At 39.6% G+C, this 22953-nt stretch overlaps 3 protein-coding genes across 3 annotated transcripts; all 3 read left to right on the top strand.

Annotated features, from left to right (window-relative positions):
- The first annotated feature begins 96 nt into the window (after positions 1-96).
- LOC116302138 (uncharacterized) lies at positions 97-2691 on the top strand. Its single transcript, XM_089033693.1, is given in 6 exon segments — positions 97-283; positions 1129-1169; positions 1264-1299; positions 1464-1589; positions 1737-1897; positions 1899-2691. Coding segments are annotated over 6 exon segments (849 nt in total). The 5' UTR covers positions 97-116; the 3' UTR covers positions 2217-2691.
- Positions 2692-2750: 59 nt separating this feature from the next.
- LOC116291994 (uncharacterized) lies at positions 2751-19079 on the top strand. Its single transcript, XM_089033995.1, has 6 exons — positions 2751-3405; positions 4072-4112; positions 4190-4234; positions 16313-16372; positions 16678-16821; positions 17424-19079. Exons 1-6 carry the CDS (start codon positions 3230-3232, stop codon positions 17897-17899), a joined length of 942 nt encoding a protein of 313 aa, XP_088890121.1. The 5' UTR covers positions 2751-3229; the 3' UTR covers positions 17900-19079.
- A 2541-nt stretch (positions 19080-21620) lies between these two features.
- Positions 21621-22007, top strand: LOC116291993 (uncharacterized). Its single transcript, XM_031699227.2, has one exon. The coding sequence runs from the start codon at positions 21621-21623 to the stop codon at positions 22005-22007; it is 387 nt and encodes a 128-aa protein (XP_031555087.2).
- The last annotated feature ends 946 nt before the right edge of the window (positions 22008-22953 follow it).

The raw sequence follows: 22953 nt of genomic DNA, 5'->3' as shown, positions 1-22953 counted from the left end.
CCAATGAAAAGTCACGTGACATAAGAATTAAAAACGCGGAAAAATGAGGAAGTAATTTGAATCGCGTAGGCTTTAAATACAAAGTACGAGGTCAGGATAGATCAGTTCAGCTTACCATGGCGAAAATGGCTTCAGGTAAGACTCTGCTGTCGTTCGTAGTGATTCTTTTCTTGGTGGCTTGTGTTCAGGAGGTACATGAGGTGCAAGGTACGAGTCTCACGAACAGAGATCAAGGACTGAATCAGACGGAAATGATGGAACTTTGGAAGAATTTGCAAGAAAGGTATGTTACGCAGTGGAAATCTGATTGATATCACGAGCTCGAGTGCTGAACGCATGCATATCTATCTATGGAAGCCTGAATTTTATATGCTTCTGATACCTTTGGGTATTGGAAACATCGTTGAAGGTAGCTGTTTACTGACTAAAGAGGATCACAGAACGAAGAACCAAACATGATAAACTTGAATCAGTGAATATGTGAGTTAGCTGTGCCCGGACCGATCAGCCAAGAGGGTGTTGCAGGGCATCCACAAAATTGATGTTTGAAAGGCACGTGGATGACAGTGATGATTGATGACTAGAATCGGGTTATGTGATGAAGTATCCTAAGTTGATAATAGTTTCCTTTATCATGCTAATGCCCATTAGCATAAATTTAGACTTGAATATAGAGTTTCTCATGCTGTGATTGGTCGAGCGACCGGTGATTCTGAGACGATATTCACCGCTGGAGCGGTGATCATTAGGTTTCCAAAGTTATCTAGATCGGAAGTAATACTAAAACTGATATTCAAGTCTAAAATTAAACTAAAACAATTATTCCCATCAGGCTCAGTGATTGCGGTGATATTTACACTATACCTCGCTACTCGAAGGCTCACCGATAATCACTTCGCCTTCGGCGAATAATTGTTAAATATAAACTGACAGTAGATATTTCATTTCCCCTTCAATTGTTTATCGTGTGCTGCGATCATTTTTTGGCATTTTACATTGCAATAGGTTAGGTTACATCAACAGCATGTTCATCTATCCACCGTAGGTAAAAATCTCCAACATATACATCTCTGTCAACTGAAATTAAAAATTGTTTTACGAAAGTTAATTTACAAACTTTCTTTTCAGAGTGGAACAACTGGAAGCCAAGGAAAAATCATGCTTACGAGGTGAGAAGTTTACCTTCTGTGTTTTTTGTTTTTTACTTCTTTTTTCTGTTTTCTTATGTTGCATACTAACTCAATTCCACGTACTGGGATCCAGGAAGAGATGGTCGTGATGGAATACCTGGACCACCAGGTAAGAAGGAGTAAAAGGCAATTATCTTTTCCAACGTTACTTTTCTGAATCCTGTTTTCTATTACTATCAATTCTCATCTCCACCTTCACCTCCATCTTTTTTGTTCACCTAATTATTGAAGTTCCATAAATATTCAAATTTGGCTTTTATCAAACGAAAATAGGTGCACCAGGAATGACAGGCAAACCAGGAAGCAAAGGACAACAAGGACCTTCTGGACCAGGAGGGGTGGTGTACATACGATGGGGAAAGACAACATGCCCTTCGGATACTACAGTTGTTTATCAAGGTAGGCGTTCACTCACTAAACTGATGCTTTACGTTACTCCCTCATGCATGCATCAATCCATTAATTCGGCATTAACCCTCCTCAATTTCTTAATTACTTAATCATGCACCCACTGACTTCCTCAGCCACCTTTTATATTTGATTCAGGTCGTATTGGTGGCCAGTACTACACGTCCACTGGAGGAGGTTCTAATTACGTGTGTCTCACCTTAAGCCCACGATTTGGAAAGTACAAAGATGGTCTTAATAATAACGGATACATTTACGGCTCGGAATATGAAACTGCTTACTTCAACCCATTCAGCCAAAAAAAACCTCCTACACCAAGATGCTCCGTGTGTAGTCTGCCACGTCCAGACCCGAAGCACCAAGCTGATGGTCCCTGGAACTTACGTGTGTCCTGCGGGATGGACAAGAGAGTACTGGGGATACCTGATGAGTGAAAAGCATAACCACAAACATACCACAGAATACATCTGTGTAGATAAAGATGCCGAATACGTCCCAGGAAGTGGTGCTGACAACCATGGTGCCCTGCTGTACCCAGTTGAAGGACGCTGTGGTTCTTTACCTTGTCTTCCATACGTAGAAGGTCGTGAGCTGACATGCGCAGTGTGTACCAAATGAGCAACAAAACGGTAAATAATGAAACGAACTACTGCCCAACGAAAAGTGATCCTGGACAACACAACACGATTACTTCTAGTTCTCAAACTATGCTAGATTAAGATGAATTTGCTTATGGATAATAAAACATAAATGAATAGATTTAAGAGTAAACTTAGGTGAATAATAACTGGATGAATAAAAGTGCAAGAGTAATAAACAAGGATGGATCCGGGGGGGGGCTGAATACCCCCTTCAGCAGAAAAAAACAAAACAAAACAAAACTGAACAATTAGATGCTCTTTTTATTGTTTTGTGTGTGTGTGTGTGTGTGTGTGTTGACGGAAGAAACTCAATTAGCCCCCCCCCCCTAAACTCAATTAGCATCCCCCCTAAAATTTTGGCTGAATCCGCCCTTGATAAAATCCAAAAATAAAGAAAATCTAAAATCCAAAATCCAAAAATAGAAAGCAAATAAAATAGATGATGAGCATAACCCTTTTGTGAACATATTCATTCATTGGTCTTCATATCTCAATAGACATACAACACAGCTGGAAATAAGGTCAACACCTCCAGGGTAGGTGCAGAAAAACAACTGTGAATTGACTTTCATTACGAAATGAAATTTTAACCCAACAGTTTGTTATGCACTGATAAAGATATATTCCACGAAAAAAATTATTACATTCGTCTTTATGTCTCAAAAGTAGGACGTGAGGTCATTACCTCCCGTTTACTATTGCATCAAAAGAGAAAAAGACAAGTTTTCAATGTCTTTTCGTTCCCTTGCTTCAAGCTGCTTCAGGTTGCATTAATTTACATTTGAATGACAAAGAAAAACCTAGAGAAAGACGAACATTGGCTAAAGATAGATGTTCAAAGCCAGTTCTTGTTCTATCAGGAAAAATCCTGTATGACATTATAATCATGATGCTGAAGAGGTCTAACAACAAGAGGAAGATATCAAAGAGGCACTGCTTCTCCCACAAACAAGACAGTTGTCGAGTTAAGTTCTGCTTACCTTGATTAAGATGAGTCAGGTTCCTCAAGCATCGTGTAAGGCTGTGTTGTTGGTGTTAGCTGTTCTTCTTGTAGCAGGTCGTGCTGCTGAGACAAGTGAGATACAAGACGAAGGTCAGATGGAGAAAAGAGTTCAAGGACAGAATACAACAGGCATGATAACGCCGTTAACGACTTTGCAAGCAAGGTAAGGAGTAAATAAATGTTTTCTTTTCAATTTTCCTTTGCCTTTCATAATGTTGGTGATTCTCAGGAGACTCTCCAACAATTCATAACCTTGCGTTACAGATATATGTTCCAAATACTAAAATTTCAGGCAATGTTTTTCTTTTTGCTTAGGAATTTGGGTATTTTGTGAGTGCCGGCCTCGTCACTTAACCTTGTGTTACGAGTATAATTATCGATATAAATCGTTATCAAACTTACTGATATTTTTAAAATGAGGACACAACAAAGTAAAAAAAACTTCTTTGACGGTTTAGTATACAATTTGGTTAAATTAAGATCTTTTATTATCTCCTAAAAACTGATGTCCTTTGTGTTGTATATCGCAAGACACACTGCTCTTTCTACTGTTACAAGTATTTCTTCTTCATGAATCAATGGAGCGGTTTTTACAAAGTGTGCGCGATCGAAATGTCGGAGCGCGTTAATCAGTTCTCTTTTTCGTAGCGTCTGTTATATTAACCCCAAATGCATTTCAAATCGACCACGTGATGCCAATGTCGTACACGTGTATTTTTATACCACGTGATAAACACCTGGATTGCACTTCGATCACGTGGTGTAAAAAACGTTACAACAAGGTTTCAAAATTCAGAAAATTCACAATCTATATTTGTCTTTATTTCAGAGTGGAAAAACTGGAAGCAAAGATAAAAGTACTCCTTCGAGGTGAAACGCTTTAGTTCAACATTTGCCTCCTGCATGAACTGTTCATAGCTGACTTATTTAACTGGATTTTATTTCAGGTAGAGATGGTCGCGATGGCCTGCCAGGAATGCCAGGAACGCCAGGTTAGAAAAATAATAGGAACGACTAATTTCGAGAGCTAAGAGCTAAGAAACTGTCCATAATGAAAATGAAAAGCGTGTGGGAAATGAACAAACTTCATTCGAGATTTCGCATTTGTAAAGCTGGACATTTTAGAACCACCTCCGCCTCAAATAACCTATCTTGAGTCACTGGCGGCAAAAACTAGTTTTGTAGTGGCCGTGCGCTTAGAGGAGACTGGGTCGAGTCTCAGTAGGAGGTCGGTTTCAGTTCATGGACGCAACAGATTCGTGTTGAAGTTGTTATCGTTTCAATTTGTCCCTTTTAGGAGAGAAAAGTGTAAGTATTTTCTTAGTCCTTATCGAGTTCAGTAGTATATTCAGCACCGTTCGAGCCCGGTTTTTGCGCCTGAAATGCGCCTGAACCGTTCGCGCTCCTGATTGGTCCATTTGATAAGTCGGAAATGACGTTAGGATTGCGCCTAAATCATGTGCATTGCGCCTGAACTATACTCGGTTCTGATTGGTCAATTCGGACTGCAAGAAATGACGTCAAAGCTCATCTGCATTGCGCCTGAACCATACTCGGTTTTGATTGGTCCAAGTGATATTAAGAAGTGACGTCAACTCTGTATCGTTTTCATAGATTATCGAAATGGCGGGAACGGATTGTCAAAAAATTATCATACTGATAAGTTTTGTATAAAGGCGCGAAAAAGTATTACGAAATCGTGACTCAGCAGAGACTATATAAATAGGTTGCGCTGAATGTTTGTTCAGGTCCTTTGTGCGAATATAAATGTAAAGCCTAAAGGCAGTGGAGCAGCGACGGATCAACCTATTTCGACTTCAAAAGGGAGAAAGATGGGGTGGCACGAATACGAAAATGTATACATTTTTGGGACAAAACATGAAATGAACATGCAAAATGCAGTGGAGCGAGAAATTTAAGTCAAAATCTTATCAGTTGACGGGTGTAGTTAAACAAAGAGATACGACTACATTATAATAGTTCTTTGTATAGTTTATTTATTTATAGGTAGAAAAGTACTACAGTGTGTATATTGACAACTAATAAAATGAGTTACACGAGCGTATGTTTTTAAATAAATTGTCCTGCTTTTACAGTGTCTTCCAACCTAGATCGCTTAACTTTATACACAGCACCGTCTTCTACTAACAACAATTTTCGTTTCTGTCCTTTATGTTCTACGGATTGGATACCAGAATCGGTAGCATATACGAATTATTTACGAATTACAAGGTCAACCACTTCTTTGCGATTATATCTTTCTTGTCTGTTAAGCGTTGCTCTTTTTTCGTAGGCAGTGGTGTTTTTCGCTTTTGTACTACAGATTTTCCAAGTGGTACTCTAAGGAAATTATTAAAGTTTGTTTCCATATCCTTTTGTCGCTTAATAAGTCTTTCTTAAGTTTTCTCTATACATATTTCTTTGTTATCTGCTCTAGTTTCTTCATCCTCTAAAGGCGCACATATTCCGATTTTACTCAGTCCATTTTAATCATTTGGCACGTTCGTCGATATCCATACGGTGAACTTGATCGAGATGATTTGCTAGTCGAGCAAGATTGGTGCTTCCACATCCAAAGACAGGACAGTTTATTCGCGTTCGACCCATATTTACTTGACCAGTGACTGACGGAAAATGAAAGCTTTATATTGTGTTGTATGTATTTATTAGGCCCGATTTGGCCCGAAGTGGCATTTTGTGGCCCCATAAGGCCCGATGGCCCGTTTAGTTGTAGATCCAAACAAGTAAGACTATTACCGATCAAAACGATATCGCAATACCAAGTTCTGTGAAGAATCTCAAGCCTCTCGACTGATAAATTCACCCTTCTTTAGACAGATAGACAGCATAGATAAAAACACATACGAAGTGCAGTCATGTAAGAAAAACATTAAGTTAAATCTACCTCTTCAGATCGGATTCTTTGTATATCAATATGCAAAATTGCGTATGCTTCAGTTTTACTTTGATTTTATTGACAAATATGTAGACAGAAATTATTTCCAATATTGTGAAATGGATGCGGACTCGGCCTATATCGCTATCTCAGGTAACAGTATAGAGGAATTAGTGAGGCCTGAGTTGAAAGAGGATTATAATCAAGATATATGCAACTGGTTTCCAAGAACCGACAGTGCAGCAAACGCAGCATACGATAAGCGAACTCCGGGTCTATTAAAGAGGAGTGGTCAGGGGAGGGAATCATAGGTCTTTGTTCGAAAACCTACTACTTCTTTGGTTCGAACGATAAATACAGTTGTAAGGGTGTTTCAAAGAGATGTAGTGAAGTAAACAAAGACAAATACCTTAGTGTCTTGCAAACTAAACAAAGTAGTAGTGGTGTAAACAAAGGTTTCAGAGTTGTGAATAACAGTGTTTACACATATAATCAAATCAGAAATGGGTTTTCATACTTTTACCCCAAGCAAAAAGTGTTAGAGGATGGTATAACAACAATCCTCTTAGATATTTAATTGACCTGAATTTAATGAATGTGTACATAGTATATGATGATTGTTTGATAGGTTTTGACAGTGTTTGTTTCAATTAAATAAAGACTCTTCAAAACACGAAACACAGATATGCTTTTGTCCCTTTTGTCCCTTTTATTCCTTTTGTCCCTCGAAATTTCGATAAAATTCGTCGTTTTCGAATTCTAAGAGTCATTTTCGTTAACACATAATATTGATAGCATGAGTCAACGCATTTGTAAGACTTGTCCAGTGCCAAATTGTGGTTCAAAATATCTAGTGAAACTTTCTAATCATCTAGCCCAAGTTCACGATTTGTCAACGGAACAGAGAAAACCTTATTTACAAGAAGCGAAACTTCAACAGTTTAAAGTTGTTCGAAAATATACCAGAAAAAATTGCGATTGGCTTATTCCATCGGAGAAAAAGTTATATAAATCAATCGACAAATGATTTTTGGTCCATTTACTGTTGAAATGAACACGAGACTAAAGCACCCTTTTGGAGCCATTGTCGCTGGACCCACTTGTTGTGGAAAAACTCAGTTCGTTAAACGACTCTTAGAAAATGCTGATGTTATGTTCGATGGGGTTCCTCAGAATATTATATGGTGTTATGGCATGCACCAACCTGCATATGACGAGATGATGGTTACCGTACCAAATATTTCATTTGTGGAAGGACTACCTCAGGATTTGGAAGAGAACATTGACCCATCTATTCGAAATCTCGTAATTATTGACGATTTGATGAATGAAGTGAGCAATGACAAACGCCTAACGAATATTTTTACCAAAGGATGCCATCACAAAAACCTCTCGTGTATTTTTATTTTGCAAAATATTTTCCATCAAGGTAAAGAGTTAAGGAATGTTAGCCTCAACGCTCATTACATGGTTCTCTTCAAGTCCCCAAGAGACAGCAGTCAAATCAACCACTTGGCTAAGCAAATGTTTCCAGGTTATGTCAAGTATATGCAAGAAGCCTTTAACGATGCCACAGGCAAGCCCCATGGATACCTGCTTTGTGACCTCAAACCAGAGACTCAAGAAGACTTTCGTCTACGAACGAATATCTTTCCCGAGGAAACACAATATGCGTACGTGAAAAAACTATAAAGCATTTTGCTTCCTACTCGATAATTTAGTTTACCATGAGTCGGCAAGTGAGAAACAACTTCCATCATCTAAAGGTGTTATCTACAAGCAAACCCCATCAAGCTAAAGCCTTGCTCAAAGTTGCTGACGACGATCTCATCAAGAGCGTTTGTGAATGTGTGTATAATATCCTCAAGTCCACTGTACCCGTTACACCACGTCAGAAGAAGGAACTTCATAGATATAAAAGGCCTTTGTTGTCGTTGGTGGATAAACAAGTCCCTTTGTCACAAAAGAGAAAGGTGTTGGTTCAGAAAGGAGGAAATTTTCTATCTCTTCTCTTACCTCCCGTGCTAAGTGTGCTAGAACATTTTTTTAAATGAATTACTCCAAGAAGATGGTTCTGTTCCCTGAACAAACTTTGGAAAGGCTCAAACAGCGAGAAAAGATCCAAACCACACCTTTGACGTCAAGACTGAGTAGACTTGATCATGATATGGAGGATGTATTGAAAAGCACAGAGTTATCGGACGAGGAAAAAGTCAAACACTACAGTCAATCACTTCAAAACTACCTCAATTATTACAACCAGAGAAGAGATGAACCCATGAAAATTAAATTTGAAGCTAGTCCAGAGCATCAGAAGGAACCACAAGAGGGGGAGGAGAAACTACCACCACCACCAGCAGCAGCAACGAGATCGGAAGTACAGGATAAAATTGAGCGGGACATTATCAGTGCCTTACCCAAGTCTCTTAAAAACCGCGGCAAGCTGCTCATTGAAAAAATAAGAGAAAACCCAGAGATCATGAAATGGGATAGTCGTGGACAGCTGGTGTTTGAAGACCGACCTCTTCCAGGCTCCCATGTAGTTGATTTGATAGGAGATTTTATGAGAGAGCGCAAAGGTGTAGATCCAATAGGATGGCAAGTCTTTGCAAGGGGTCTTGCTAAGATGAACGCTCCTGAAGATTTGGTCAGAAATGAACGAAGAAGGGGAGCACTGAGAGAATTCAAATCTCGAATGGGTGATCAAGAAGATCCAAATGTGTGGTTGCCTAGCCCTCCGCCTACGAATCCTCCAAGACACCCAAGTCCAAAGCGTAGTCTTTACCGTGAGCTGCCATATCTACCCCCTTCAGATAAAACACCAGGAACTATTAGAAGTGTTAGACCTAGACAGCCCCCGAGACGTTGGCTAACGTTTCGATCTTGATTCGCTGTATGCAAGTGTTGTTTGAAAATGAATAAATAAACGAATATACTTCATTCACATGTTGTTTATTACTTTTTTCCTTGAAGTTTGATGGGATACATGTTTCTTAAGATGATTATAAGTTCGACTAAAATGTCTAACAATAAATCGATGCACAAAATTGTCGTTTAACCTCTTATTGTTGCTAAAACGACTTACAATAGCTTTCATGCTCACATTTCTGCAGCGGTTGAGTAAATAATACAAACAGTAGTGTCCACACACGTTAGAATCTAGGCTTTGCAAGCATTTCTGGTTGTATCTCCAGTCTATACTGTTGTTTCTCAAGAAATCTTGAAATGTCGGAACGTATTCTTTAGGTCCGAGACCATAAGAATAAAAAAATTCGCCTTCTTGATCCTTGGTAAAATAAAAGGCACACCAGTGTGACCCAGGCTGGCCTTTCGGGTCGACGTTAGCCACAAAGGCTGCTGGGTATCGTCGTATCTGGCTGGGCAATAAGTCTGATGGAAAAACACCTTGAAACTGAGGTCTCGTAAACGGATCCTTTTTCAAAACAGCAGCAATTTGTCTGGTATTCATCTAGCCGCTCCAGTTGTAAGTTACCATTCTATTCGAATCGATCTCAATCATAGAATCGAACTCGGCGTAGATGATGCAGTTGACGGTACTTGGAAGACCCTCAGCAAACTGAAACCCAATGCGTAGATTTCCTTGCTTTATAGAAGAGATGTGAGGACCGGATGAAAGATCTGGACTCAAGTCAAAAGCATAGATCGTGTAGCCCTTTGGGTACTCTTGCCTGGTGATTTCATTTCCTTGGTCGTGATACAAGGTGTTGGTACCAGAGAACAGACTCATGTACCCCATGATATACTGTTCTTTTTCGAAATTCAGCTGCAGTGCCTTGAGTGGTTGAGCTTCTCCGTTGACATAGATCCCGACTTGAGTGGCTTTGAAATGTTGGAAATTGAACGGATTCTTGTTATAAGCTCCATTGAAGGCAGCATTTTCGACAAGACACAAAACAATCCGTTTGGGGATTTGTCCTAGAAATACATCATCTGGGGTGAAAGACATGTTGCCGCTTGGAATGGAAAGTACTTTACATTCTACCCTTCGTATGGGATAGAGGGCTGGCGAATGCTGTAAGGCTGCTGCGTGACCAAGGAACGTGTCTGACGTCACTTTCACTTTTCTGATAAACAAACTGGCATAGGAAATAACCACTTTATAATCAGCTCCAACGACAGCAGACAACAGACAGAAGGCATTTTTACTTCGATTCAATCGTATGCGTATGGTGACTCCATTCAGTAGTAAGCGATCTTGATAAAATAAATCTGAATGAAGAGGTCCTATCAATTCCACCGTTGAACTGTCTTTGATAAACTTGTATCGGGTATTCAGTCCGGTGTTGTGGCTAGTGGCAACGGGATCCGCGACATCCATCTTTCCAGCAGTGTCTTTGTAAAACAGTTCCGCAGAAAGTTGCGATTTCTTAGCATCAGCACCATAAGTCAATAAAGTGCTGATCATAGCTCGATAGGGGTTGGTGTTGGTGGAATCGGAGATGACTTTTTCGTTTAGACTGACATCGACTTGACTGAAGAGGGATTGAAGAAATAGGTTGACCGGTCCAACTTTATCGGTAGCAGAATCTAAATCTCCACCGTTGGCTTTGGTAACCTTAGCTTTAACGTAAATCCATGCTTGTCTCAAATCTGTGTGTTCCTCTCCACTTCCTGATACACTTAATTCAATAGGGCCAAAATCGGTAACGTTAGACACAGGAAAGTACTCAACCCATTGTCCCTTTTCAATATTGGTTTGAACATGTGGTACAGCAAAGAGGTCAAGTTCGGACTTGCTGCATTCGTGAAATTTTGACTGTGCCATTAGAAGAAATTGAAGTCTCGCTTCTTAGCTGATGATGTTCTCTGCTTCTTAGCTGGACGTGAAATGGCAGGCTTCCTTTGATTCTTCCTTTTTGTAGTCTTTCTTCCTCCTCCTGTTTGTCCTGGTTTCCGAGTTATCATATCCTTCATCACTGCTCGGCCAACTTCTCCTGCTCTTGTTTTTAAGGAATCACTTACATTTTGACCACTCATAACATCGCGAGCCACCCCCAAGCCCCCTTTCAGGGCCTGACGACCAAGAGATTGAGCGCCAGCGCTCACGTGAGGCATAGCCCAACGAAAAAGACCTTTAAGCATAGAGCCCAATCCATATCCTCGTTGCACGGGTGCTCCGTGGAAGGCAGCCAGACTCCCTCCTCGTTGTTGGGCCTGGTTAACATAGTAATGTTTGTAATACTCAGCGTTCGAATGTGGCATGGTTAGTTGAAATAAGGAGACGATCTTTTGAAATGCAACGTCACCAACACTTTTCCAGATTCAAATGGGACTTTCACACCTGTATCTTGCCTTATATTCACCTCGATCGTCTCAAATTGCTTCCTGCTGACTGGTAGGCACTGTGGGGTTAAGAATGACCTGCTAACGCGTTCACCATCTTTTCCTTCGACAGGGACTATTCGTATCAGAGGAACTTGAGAGTGTCCAACTACCTGTGGCTGCACCACATCACAGTAGACGTACAGGTTGTGGAATCCCAAATCCAGGTCTGCCTCTCGTTCGGCCGTAGTGGTCTTTGAGATCACATGGCCTTCAGAAAATCCCAACATCTTTCCAAAATCCGAGAAGATTAAAGAATAGTCATTCCTCACATGGACTGTAACCTTGTGATTGAGCGTTTCATGAGAGAACCATACTGTATCTTTGTATTTAGTCGCCTTGACCAAATCGTTCATCTTGCCAATAATGCTCTCCAATGAAGAGTAATGACCCTGGGGCACAATAAACACTTCCATATCTAATGACTTCCCCTTTCGGATATAAAATCGATTCCAAAAATCTCCGCGAACGTTATTCCAGCTATGAGGGTATTGAATCTCCGTCAAAGCCACTTCCCAATCACCCGTCAGCTGTATGGGTTGAGGAAGGTGGACTCGAAATTCCGAGAGAGTATTGGATGGAAATACATCCATACTGCTGTTTGAGGGTAACCACACATAAAACTGCGTGTTCTCCATGACCGCCAAGGTTTTAGTGAGTGCTTTAGCATTTGGAACAGGTATTTATGCTGAGACACACAACAGCGAATTTTGGACAATTAAAACTTTATTAGATATTCAGAAAGTTATAGATCTTTTACATCACTAGCTTGGACCCAAGAATTAAACTTATCTGGATACCCTTTCCACTTAACAAAATACTCTAAGTGATTTTTCACTCTTCGTTTTTTCAAGATATGCTCTATTTGATAAACATCATCGTCTTTTTGAACTCCTTGAAGTTCTTCTTCATAAAACACACCCCCTAAGACTTCTCCTGGTAGGTCTTTTAGACGATAAACTGGTGGTCGCCTTGGGAGCCTTTCCGATATGATAAATATCTCAGTAGTCCAGTTTGGTAAATAATCTTTGTCAAAGATCTTCTTAGCTTTACTGATTCTGACTTGATCGCCAACTCCAAATTTGTAGCGAATAGGTTCTGTAACGGTTTTTCCATACAAGGTGTGCCAAACCACCGATTCATTCTTCCTGTTGACCTCCACGGGTTTCATTCGAATACTGCGGTGAAAGCTATTGTTGTAAGATTCGAGAAGGTCTGGAAGTACGTCAATGTATCTCCAAGTGTTTTTGAAGGTAAAGTATTTCCACATTTTAGTCTTTAATGTACGGTTCCAGCGCTCTATCACCGATGCTTTTTTATCACTATGAGTGACGAAAAAGTGTACATTATTTTTCTTGAAATAGTTTTGGACAAGACGATTAAGAAACTCTGTTCCCTTGTCGGTCTGAAACTTCTGAGGAATCCTCCCAGACTTGAAGATTTTTATTAGACCATCCAGTATGTCTTTCCCCGATTTGGTCTTTAGAGGAATAGCCCAGGCGTACTTGCTAAATATATCGACGCATGTCAGCAGGTACTTGTATCCATCGTTGTATTTACTTAGAGAACTCAAGTCCACTAAATCAGCTTGGAATTGGGAGTCTATTCCAGATACGATCACTCTATTGGTAGGAAATCTTCGACGAGCAGGCTGATGTAACGTGTACACTTCTTGTCTCTTTAGCCAGTCTCTGATTTGCTTACGATTGATCTTTTTGTATCCCTTTTCTCTTGCGGCACGGAAAACAGCATCCACCCCCGAAAAACTTCCCGCGCTTCGAAGATCGTAGTAGATCTGGTTGAGGACTTTGTCCATCGCAAAACTCTGAGTTTTTGACTACAATCGTCCCTCCACAGCACGCTAAGATGCAGCGTATGCGATTAAATAACCGTTCAATACCGATTTGATAGGATGGTGGAAAACAACCCATGTCTTTACCCCTTGGAGTCAGACAAAAAATGATTCTCGATACGAAAACTGTAACATTTATTTAATTCTTCATAGCATTTACAAACTCACTGAATAGTTCTGAAGATAGTTCACGAGTATTCTGTTTGACATCACACATGTCATTTACAAAGTTCACAATCGGTCTGTTATATCTATCGGGAAATGACATATCACTTGCTATCATCATTGCTACACTAGAGTTCATGCTTGGTAGGTTGGAAACAAAGGCTTCCCATTCTGAGGACATAGACACATCCACCAGCTTGCCAAGATCTGCACACACATCTTGCATCATGTTTAAATCGATCACATTTTTAACATCGTCAAAGTAAAAAGTCCACAAATCATGATCACTGGTCATCAAACATATATGATCGCGCTGACTTGGCCAATTGTTTTCGCATCCTTCACACTCTTTTGTCAGCTTCTTCATCATTTCTCTCCGGCAGAGTTCGACATAAAAGAACTCAAGGACGTATCGAATCTTGGCTCTGGCAACCATCTCCACTTCATGACTGACAATCACAACCACGGCATTGTCGACACAAGAGATACTTTGAGCTATCGTACTGGACATCTTGATGTCGATATTCACCATCAACTTGTTGGTGGATATTCCAAAGTGGACAGCGATAAGAATCCCGCACCAAGCAAAAGATCAGAGGAATAATCGTAAACAGCATGAGCAGCCACCACATGAGAAATGATTGTTGTAGTCTAGTGCTGGGGTTCTTATATATTTCTAAACAATTGCTGATGTCATCGGAGAACGCCATTTAATATATGCCTACGATCTTGACGGTGCCTTTGACTTTCTTCTGTAAATCAGGACGTGAGGAGATTGGGTCGCTCCGCAACCATGATTCGAGTCCAATTTGTTTGGTATAGGATAATCTAAATGGTGACATGTTCGCCATGATTTTATCATTTACTACTTTAAGGATCACATTCTTTAGGGCCAAGTCAAAATTGACTTCTATCTTTTCATCTTCCGTTAGCATCAGACACTCGCTGTTACTAGTTTTATCTTTACAGCCACAACACTGATTTTCATCAATTTGGTGGAGCTGTTTACACACTTCAGATGCGTAAATCAAAATAAGTTGCTTTTCGGCAAATGTGAAGGGGTCCATGATTTCGAGCAAATGATCGAGAGCTTGAATGGATCACGCTCTTTATATCTAATACCGCTCATAATTTAGCGCGCACAGTGTTTTGGGGAGTGTGGAACTCTTTTCAATAGTTGATTAATGAAGAAACACTTTTGTTTGAGATTTCAAAGAATTTTATTACAATATATGACTATTAGAGTACACGGCATGATAATTAATAGTTTAAATGTTCAAAATTCTCAAATTCTCTGAATGTCATGCAATGGGTTGGGCATTTTTATCCGTACACTTTTTGTGGAGGAAAAATGCTTTGCGGATGTCTTTTTCGGGACTAGTGAAAGTTTCTCCAGTCTTGAGAATCCTGTATTGGTAGCTGGGGCTTGAAAACATGGAAAAATTGCATGTCGCGAGAAGCAGTTTTCTCACAGTACGCCCACCATCGACTTCAGGGATATAGCAAATTCTTGATTTGGAGTTTTGGAAAAAATCATCCCAAGATATGATATTGGGGTGATTGGTGAACCAAGGGTTGCCGATTTGTGATGCCATGTCACTAGCAAGCTCTTGGAGGTAGATTTTCTTGTCAGATACTGAAAAGGCATGGCTTTTGACTTGGTTTATTTCCTCCATCAGTTGAATCATTTTTTCACTGTCGTTATTATTGTAAAGTTCGTTGAGGTAGTTTCTCAGGACTGGTCTTAGCCACTCGGGATCTTCTGAACCATGTTCATACTTCATAAAAACATCAAAAGCTTCTAAAAATATTGGCAAGGGAAGTCTGAATTGCATACGACGCAGGGCTTCCTGGAAGGTCGTTAGCCAAAAGAACTTATCTGCTTTCCAGTTTATCAATTCGTAAAAGTTTGGCTTTCGTCCTTGGACTCTTTCTATGTCCGTCAACCTGACTTTGTTGCCAAGGTCTTCACAGCATTGATAGAATAAAAATCTGAAAAATGTCTTTAGGTCCCCCATAACCTTAGTTTCAACTCTCTGGTCTTTTTCATCAATGCTTAAGTTTCTCATTTGTTTCACGAGATTTGCTATTGCTTTTTGTCCTGTTCTGCGTTTGAACAGTACAGGTTTGAGAACACGACCACTTCTCAACTTCATGGTTTAGGTCTCTTGATCGGTAACTACGTGATATCGTAAGGGCAAGGAGGAGAGGAAGAATGATAAAGATTGCTCCTTTCAACATATAATTACTTGCGGTTCAGGCGCAATGCTAATAAATTGTAACGTCATACATTTCCAACTGTTCGAGCGGACCAATCAGAACCGAGTATAGTTCAGGCGCAATGCAAATGAGTTCAGGCGCAATCCTGACGTCATTTCCGACTTATCAAATGGACCAATCATGAGCGCGAACGGTTCAGGCGCATTTCAGGCGCATTTCAGGCGCAAAAACCGGGGTAATTATCGACCTATAACACTACTTCGGGTTGTTCAAAGCTGGATTAGCGCTAATCCAGGATTAATTCTATAGGTCTTATTAAGAGTTAACCCAGGATTAGCACTAATCGGGCTTTGAACAACTGGACCCAGGGCCCCAAACTTCCAAACTGCCTTGGAGACCTCGCATATGTAAAGCTGAACATTTTAGAACCCCCCTCCGCCTCAAATAATCTATCTTGAGTCAATGCCGGCCAAAACTAGTACAAACCTACATTCTTTCATTACTCGCACTTTCTCGAATAAACAATGACCGTCGCCTCAATGCTTTTAAATTAACTGCAGCTTCAGTCACTACAAATGCAATTCTATTTTTAAGGTAAATGTTTGACGTGCAAAGATGGTCGTGATGGCAAAAATGGAACACCAGGATCAAGAGGTAAATAACTTAAGTATAGATGATCAGTGAAAATAGAAAATATAAAAACGGACGGACGGACGGACGGACGGACGGACGGACGGACGGACGGACGGATAGGCAGTCAAGGAAATAGCTCATTTATCTTTGAGCTCAATTTGTTTTTATGCGCAAAGAAAGTTACAATTTTCGAGTCGAAGTTCCCACCTAGGGCAAGTCAGTGGAATTTACTAGAAAGAAGAAGCAAAGCGTCCTTAAGAAAACCTGAAGACTATTATGAAAACCAAAAGGAAAAACTAATACTAATGATAAATTAATGTTAATAGGTGCGGCTGGTGTAAGAGGCAGGCCGGGAAGAAATGGACAGCTAGGCCCAAGAGGACCCAGAGGTTATCGTGGACCAGGAGGAGTACAGTACGTACGATGGGGAAGAACCACGTGTCCTTGGGGTGCCTCTCTTGTCTACAAAGGTACGTTACTGACTTGCTTGGTGTTTACTGTTCATTTCCAAGAACTGAAATAAATTTAGTGCTGTTTCAAAGATTAAATCATGAGTAGCTTAGGTCCAGGAAAAGACTTTATACAGATTAACTAAAGGTAGATTAAATCTACCTTAGATTAATTAAGCCACGTGGTGCTTTTAAATGACTTTTCACACCAAACCGACACCTAAGATGGAATGACGTACCATGTTTACAGAAAATAATTGCATGTTGACAACAGTATTAACACGTACACACAATTTGATTGACATTACTTACGCAAAACTGAGTTGTCACTTTTCCTCTTGAAATTCATGGATTTTCAGGCCACCAAATAAGAAAAAAGCCGTTGCTATTAAGAGATTGATAACAGTGACACAATAACTAATCAGTTTACATTTTTATTGAAAGGATGGACAGGTTTTTACATTTGGCTGGCCATGTTCTCACAGCCTTCGCGACACCTCAGTTTTGCGTCAAATCTACATCCATATTTTAGATCAGCTGGGTATATCATGAAAATGAAACAATGTTTGAAATGAGATTAAACAGATCAAAAATATTGAGTGATTTAATTATGATCATTTTAGGTCGTATCGGAGGCGAGCACGATAGTCATCCAGGCGGAGGTGCTAATTACGTGTGTCTCCCTGAGACCCCCAAATATGGAAGGTACAAGAATGGCTACCAGAACACTGCGTTCATGTATGGTACAGAATACGACCTATACTATTACAACCCATTCACAAGAAACCTTCACGATCATGACGCTCCATGTGCTGTGTGTTACGTTACAACACGAAGTGCCAAGATGATGATCCCTGCGACTTACGAGTGTCCCGCGAGATGGACACGAGAGTACCATGGATACCTCATGAGTGAACATCATACCCACCGTCATTCAACAAACTTCATTTGTGTTGATCAATATGCACAAGCTGTACCAGGAACCCATGCTGATCGAGGTGGTGCTCTACTGTATCCCGTGGAAGGTGTGTGTGGTTCTCTGCCTTGTCTTCCATATGTTGGGGGAAGAGAACTGACATGTGTAGTATGCACCAAGTAATTCTTGGTTTTCACCTACGTCATCATGAATTTCAAAAGCGTAAATTCGCATAATAATGAAATAAAAGTTTCATAATCTTGTAAAGCGGTCAAAATTACATATTCTGGCCACATTTCGAGGCTGTAAAGCATTTCGTTGCAGAACTAGAGGCGAGTAAACATGACGCAATTTTTGGTTAAAATGTATGGAGCGGCCATCTTGGTGTTCCAAGTTGGTACACCATCATGGCGGACGAAATTTCAAAGGCTTAAGATGATGGAATTTTTAATATTTTTGACTATATTTCACTTAAATATACCTTAAATAGATCTTTAAAACGTGTCTAAGGGCAAATCTTTTAACTAGAGTAAATTATTTTACTATTTTCATCGCTATTTAGGTAGACGTGACGGTATTGGGTGACACAAACTCAACCTTCATAACTCGAGAACCAAACATCGAAATGACTCAAGACTTTTTCTTGTGACTTATAACACTGATTTCTAAAAAATACTTGAGACATGTCTTTATACGATCTATAGTTTAGATTTTGATGTTTTGATGACGTCATGTGAAAACCGGCAATAGAAGTTACTTCAAGCTCAGTGTTCTTACCAGGCCGCGCCATTGCGGGAATCGCGCATAAAAAACAGTAATGGCGCACAAATTTCAACTCTATGCGCCCCCAAAGGCGCATGAATTATCCAAAGAATACTTTTGAAATAACAGAAGTCGCATTATATTGTCAATAAACAAGGGGAAAGTCCACATGAAACAACACGAATCGAACATAGCCACCATCTTTTTTCACTCGCCAAGAGGTCTGGGACTTGTTTACTGACCTTGTTTTTTGGAGGCTCAAGTATGGCTGCCCAGTGCAAGTTTATTGTATTATCATTACTAATAAAAAACTGTCTTACATTGTTGTAGATTTGCAACAGAGTTACTGACTAAAAACATCATTATTCTTTGTTTAAAATTTTGAAAATGGCCCATCCAGTTTTCTAAATGGCCCCTATAACCCCCTGAAAGAAATTTCTGGTCAGAACACTGCAAGCTCATCACGAAAAGAGAGCTTGAAAGAAAGACTATAAGGGATATGAATTAAGCGTTTTGATTACTTAATGATAAGTAGGACCTCTTCTAAAGAAACATTACATCATAAAAAAGTATAATTAGAAATAGAAATTGTAAATTGTAACAGGACAAATTGTAGTGATTGTGAATTAAAAACTCATGCTGCTAACAATATATACAGCTGGTGTGTTTGTTTTCTCTCGTGTCTCATAAGGGGATATTCAGTTCAATAACAGAATAATAATAATGATAATAATAATAATATAACTTTATTTAATGAGGGTGGCATACATTACTGGTAGCCCAGTAGTTTACATTATGGCCCTCTTACAGTTAAATTAAAATAGAAAACTTTTTAAATTAAATTAAATTATTATTAACTAATTAATATGTTTGCTGAATAGTGAAATGTTCTAAAGTAGCATTGCGTTTTAAGAATGTTTTCTGTAGATTCTGAAGAAACAGTTTGTGGGATACAATGCTTCTTATAGAAATATCAGTATTGTTCCATAGGCGGATGGCACTAGCATGAAACGTTTTACGTCCTGACATTTTCTTGAAAGAGGGCATAGTGATGTTATTATTTTTTTAAGCTCTAGTATTATAATTATATATATCTTTGAGGTAGCTTATATACGAGATGAAATAGTCTGGACAGTGACTTAAGCTAAGCTTATGCAGCATGTAGAGCTTTCTAATACAAATGATGTCGACAATGGGGAGACATCCCAATTTAGCGAACAGCTTAACGGAATTGTCAAAGAAATTGGCGTTAAGTATTAATGTGGCACATCTTTTCTGGATTCTTAATAGTCTTTTAGCAATTGCACCAAGCAGTACGACATTCTAGGATAGGCTTTATAATAGCATCGTATAACAATTTTCTACAGTGAACAGTTAAGTAATCTTTGGAACTTTTTAAAAGGCGGATTCTCGAATTTAATTTACTAATTAAATAGTCAATGTGCTTGTCCCACTTTAAATGTCTATCTATTTTAACCCCAAGAAGCTTTTCATCGGTGGCCTCATCTAGCTTGGTATTGTTCAGGAAAAGTTCCATATCCTTCTTGTCTGTATGGCAAAGTTTTTGCACTGTTCCAATGAGTAACTGTTTGGTTTTCTTTGGTGTTTGGCAACATACCATTGAGCGAGAGCCAACTTTGAGCTTTGTTGAGGGTGTCCTGTAACGTTTGTTGGATTTCTTCACGGTTGTTGTCACATGACGAAATGGTGGTGTCATCTGCATAGATATCAACTTCAGATTAATCAAGTGATAATGGTAGGTCATTGATGTACATGGAGAAGAGTATAGGTCCTAATATAGATCCTTGTGGGACCCCAGGCTTGAGTGTTGAAGAGCATGAAAGCGAGCCTGATATGGAGCACTGTTGTGAGCGGTCCGTTAAATATGAGGTAAAACACTTTAATGCGTGTGGGCTGATGTGGTATTTGGCGAGTTTGGATAAGAGTATATTGTGATTCACAAGGTCGAAAGCCTTGCTTAGGTCCAGAAAAACAAGTCCAACCAGTTTACTATCGTCCATAGCTTTGAGCCATTTATCAGTAATGTTGAGAAAGTAACTACACAGTAATTGTCATTTGGTTTGAATAGTAAACAGGATAGACAACAGAAATTCTTCAATAGAAGAGACAGAAATCACTAAGATAAAGAGTTGAGTGATGTTTTTTTCCCTAGTCAACAAATCTGCATCAGAGAAACTTTAAATAGCATGTGTGAAATATAGTACGAAAAATTGCTATCTCGTAACATGGCACGCAGTTATACAATTTTCAACGATATTTCTCAAATACTTGTCTTGTCCGAAAAGAATACATAAAATGGAAAGCGGAAAGTGGAATGGAAATTTGTAGTGCGATGGGGGGGCACTGAGAACCATGGATTGTAGAATATGATTGCGACTTTTTCGTGTAAACAATCTTCTTGAGCTGTCAAACTTCCCTAATAAGGCGATAACCATAGCAATATTGGGATCCAGGAAGAGATGGTCGTGATGGAATGCCTGGACCACCAGGTAAGAAGGAATGAACCATCTGTTCTCAATGAAATGTTATGCACACAGCAAATCTCTATTCAAAGTACATTTTTCTTATTTTTCTCCATTGCATTACCCTTTCTTGTTATTACTATGGTTTATCACAAATGACCATTCTTCAACTTCTCCTCCTCCACCATCTCCTCCACTACTACCTCTTTCTAACCCACCTTAACGCACACTCTACATCCTCCTCCTCCAACATCTCCTCCACCATTACCTCTTTCTAACCCACCTTAACGCTCACTCTACATCCTCCAACAACGTCAGGTATACCAGGACCGCAAGGACCACCTGGTCAAGGAGGGGTGGTGTACATACGATGGGGAAGGACAACATGCCCTTCGGATACTACAGTAGTTTATCAAGATAGGCGTTCAAATTATGCCTTTATCTCTCACTCATTGCCTCCCTTCGTTTCTAGCTAACTTACTCATCCCAGTACCATCTATCCCCTGCACACTCACTCTCTAATGGTAGTGACATCGGTAAGACACTTTAATATTTTTTATTTGTTTCAGATCGTACTGGTGGCCAGTACTACACGTCCACGGGAGGAGATTCTAATTACGTGTGTCTCACTTTAAGTCCCAAATTTGGAAAGTACCAAGATGGTCTTCAGAATAACGGATACATTTACGGAGTCGGAATATGAGATTGCATTCTTCGACCCTCTCAGCAACAAACCTTCAACATCGCGCTGCTCCGTGTGTAGTCTGCCACGTCCAGACCCGAAGCACCAAGCTGATGGTCCCTGGAACTTACGCGTGTCCCGCGGGATGAAGAGAGAATACTGGGGATACCTGATGAGTGAAAAGCATAACCACAAACATACCACAGAATACATCTGTGTAGATAAAGATGCCGAATACGTCCCAGTAAGCGGTGCTGCTAATCATGGTGTCCTGTTGTACCCAGTTGAAGGACGCTGTGGTTCTTTGCCTTATGGTCCATACGTAGAGGCTCGTGAACTTACATGCGCAGTGTGTACCAAATGAGCAACAAAACGGTAAATAATGAAACGAACTACTGCCCAACGAAAAGTGATCCTGGACAACACAACACGATTACTTCTAGTTCTCAAACTATGCTAGATTAAGATGAATTTGCTTCTGATAATAAAACATAAATGAATAGATTTAAGAGTAAACTTAGATGAATAATAACTGGATGAATGAAAGTCCAAGTATAATAAACAAGGACGGATCCAGGGGGAAGGGGGAGGGGGCTGAATACCCCCTTCAGCAGAAAAAAACAAAACAAAACAAAACTGAACAATTAGATGCTCTTTTTATTGGTTTTTTTGTTGTTGTTGTGTTGACGGAAGAAACTCAATTAGCCCCCCTAAACTCAATTAGCATCCCCCTAAAATTTTGGCTGAATCCGCCCTTGATAAAATCCAAAAATAAAGAAAATCTAAAATCCAAAATCCAAAAATAGAAAGCAAATAAAATAGATGATGAGCATAACCCTTTTGTGAACATATTCATTCATTGGTCTTCATATCTCAATAGACATACAACACAGCTGGAAATAAGGTCAACACCTCCAGGGTAGGTGCAGAAAAACAACTGTGAATTGACTTTCATTACGAAATGAAATTTTAACCCAACAGTTTGTTATGCACTGATAAAGATATATTCCACGAAAAAAATTATTACATTCGTCTTTATGTCTCAAAAGTAGGACGTGAGGTCATTACCTCCCGTTTACTATTGCATCAAAAGAGAAAAAGACAAGTTTTCAATGTCTTTTCGTTCCCTTGCTTCAAGCTGCTTCAGGTTGCATTAATTTACATTTGAATGACAAAGAAAAACCTAGAGAAAGACGAACATTGGCTAAAGATAGATGTTCAAAGCCAGTTCTTGTTCTATCAGGAAAAATCCTGTATGACATTATAATCATGATGCTGAAGAGGTCTAACAACAAGAGGAAGATATCAAA

This window comes from Actinia tenebrosa, unplaced genomic scaffold (assembly GCF_029948245.1).
Source record: "Actinia tenebrosa isolate PJP-AT-01 unplaced genomic scaffold, QUT_ActTen_1.0 PGA_scaffold2__45_contigs__length_23673736, whole genome shotgun sequence".
Taxonomy (NCBI): Eukaryota; Metazoa; Cnidaria; class Anthozoa; order Actiniaria; family Actiniidae; genus Actinia; species Actinia tenebrosa.
This window is presented reverse-complemented; position numbering and strand designations above follow the sequence as displayed.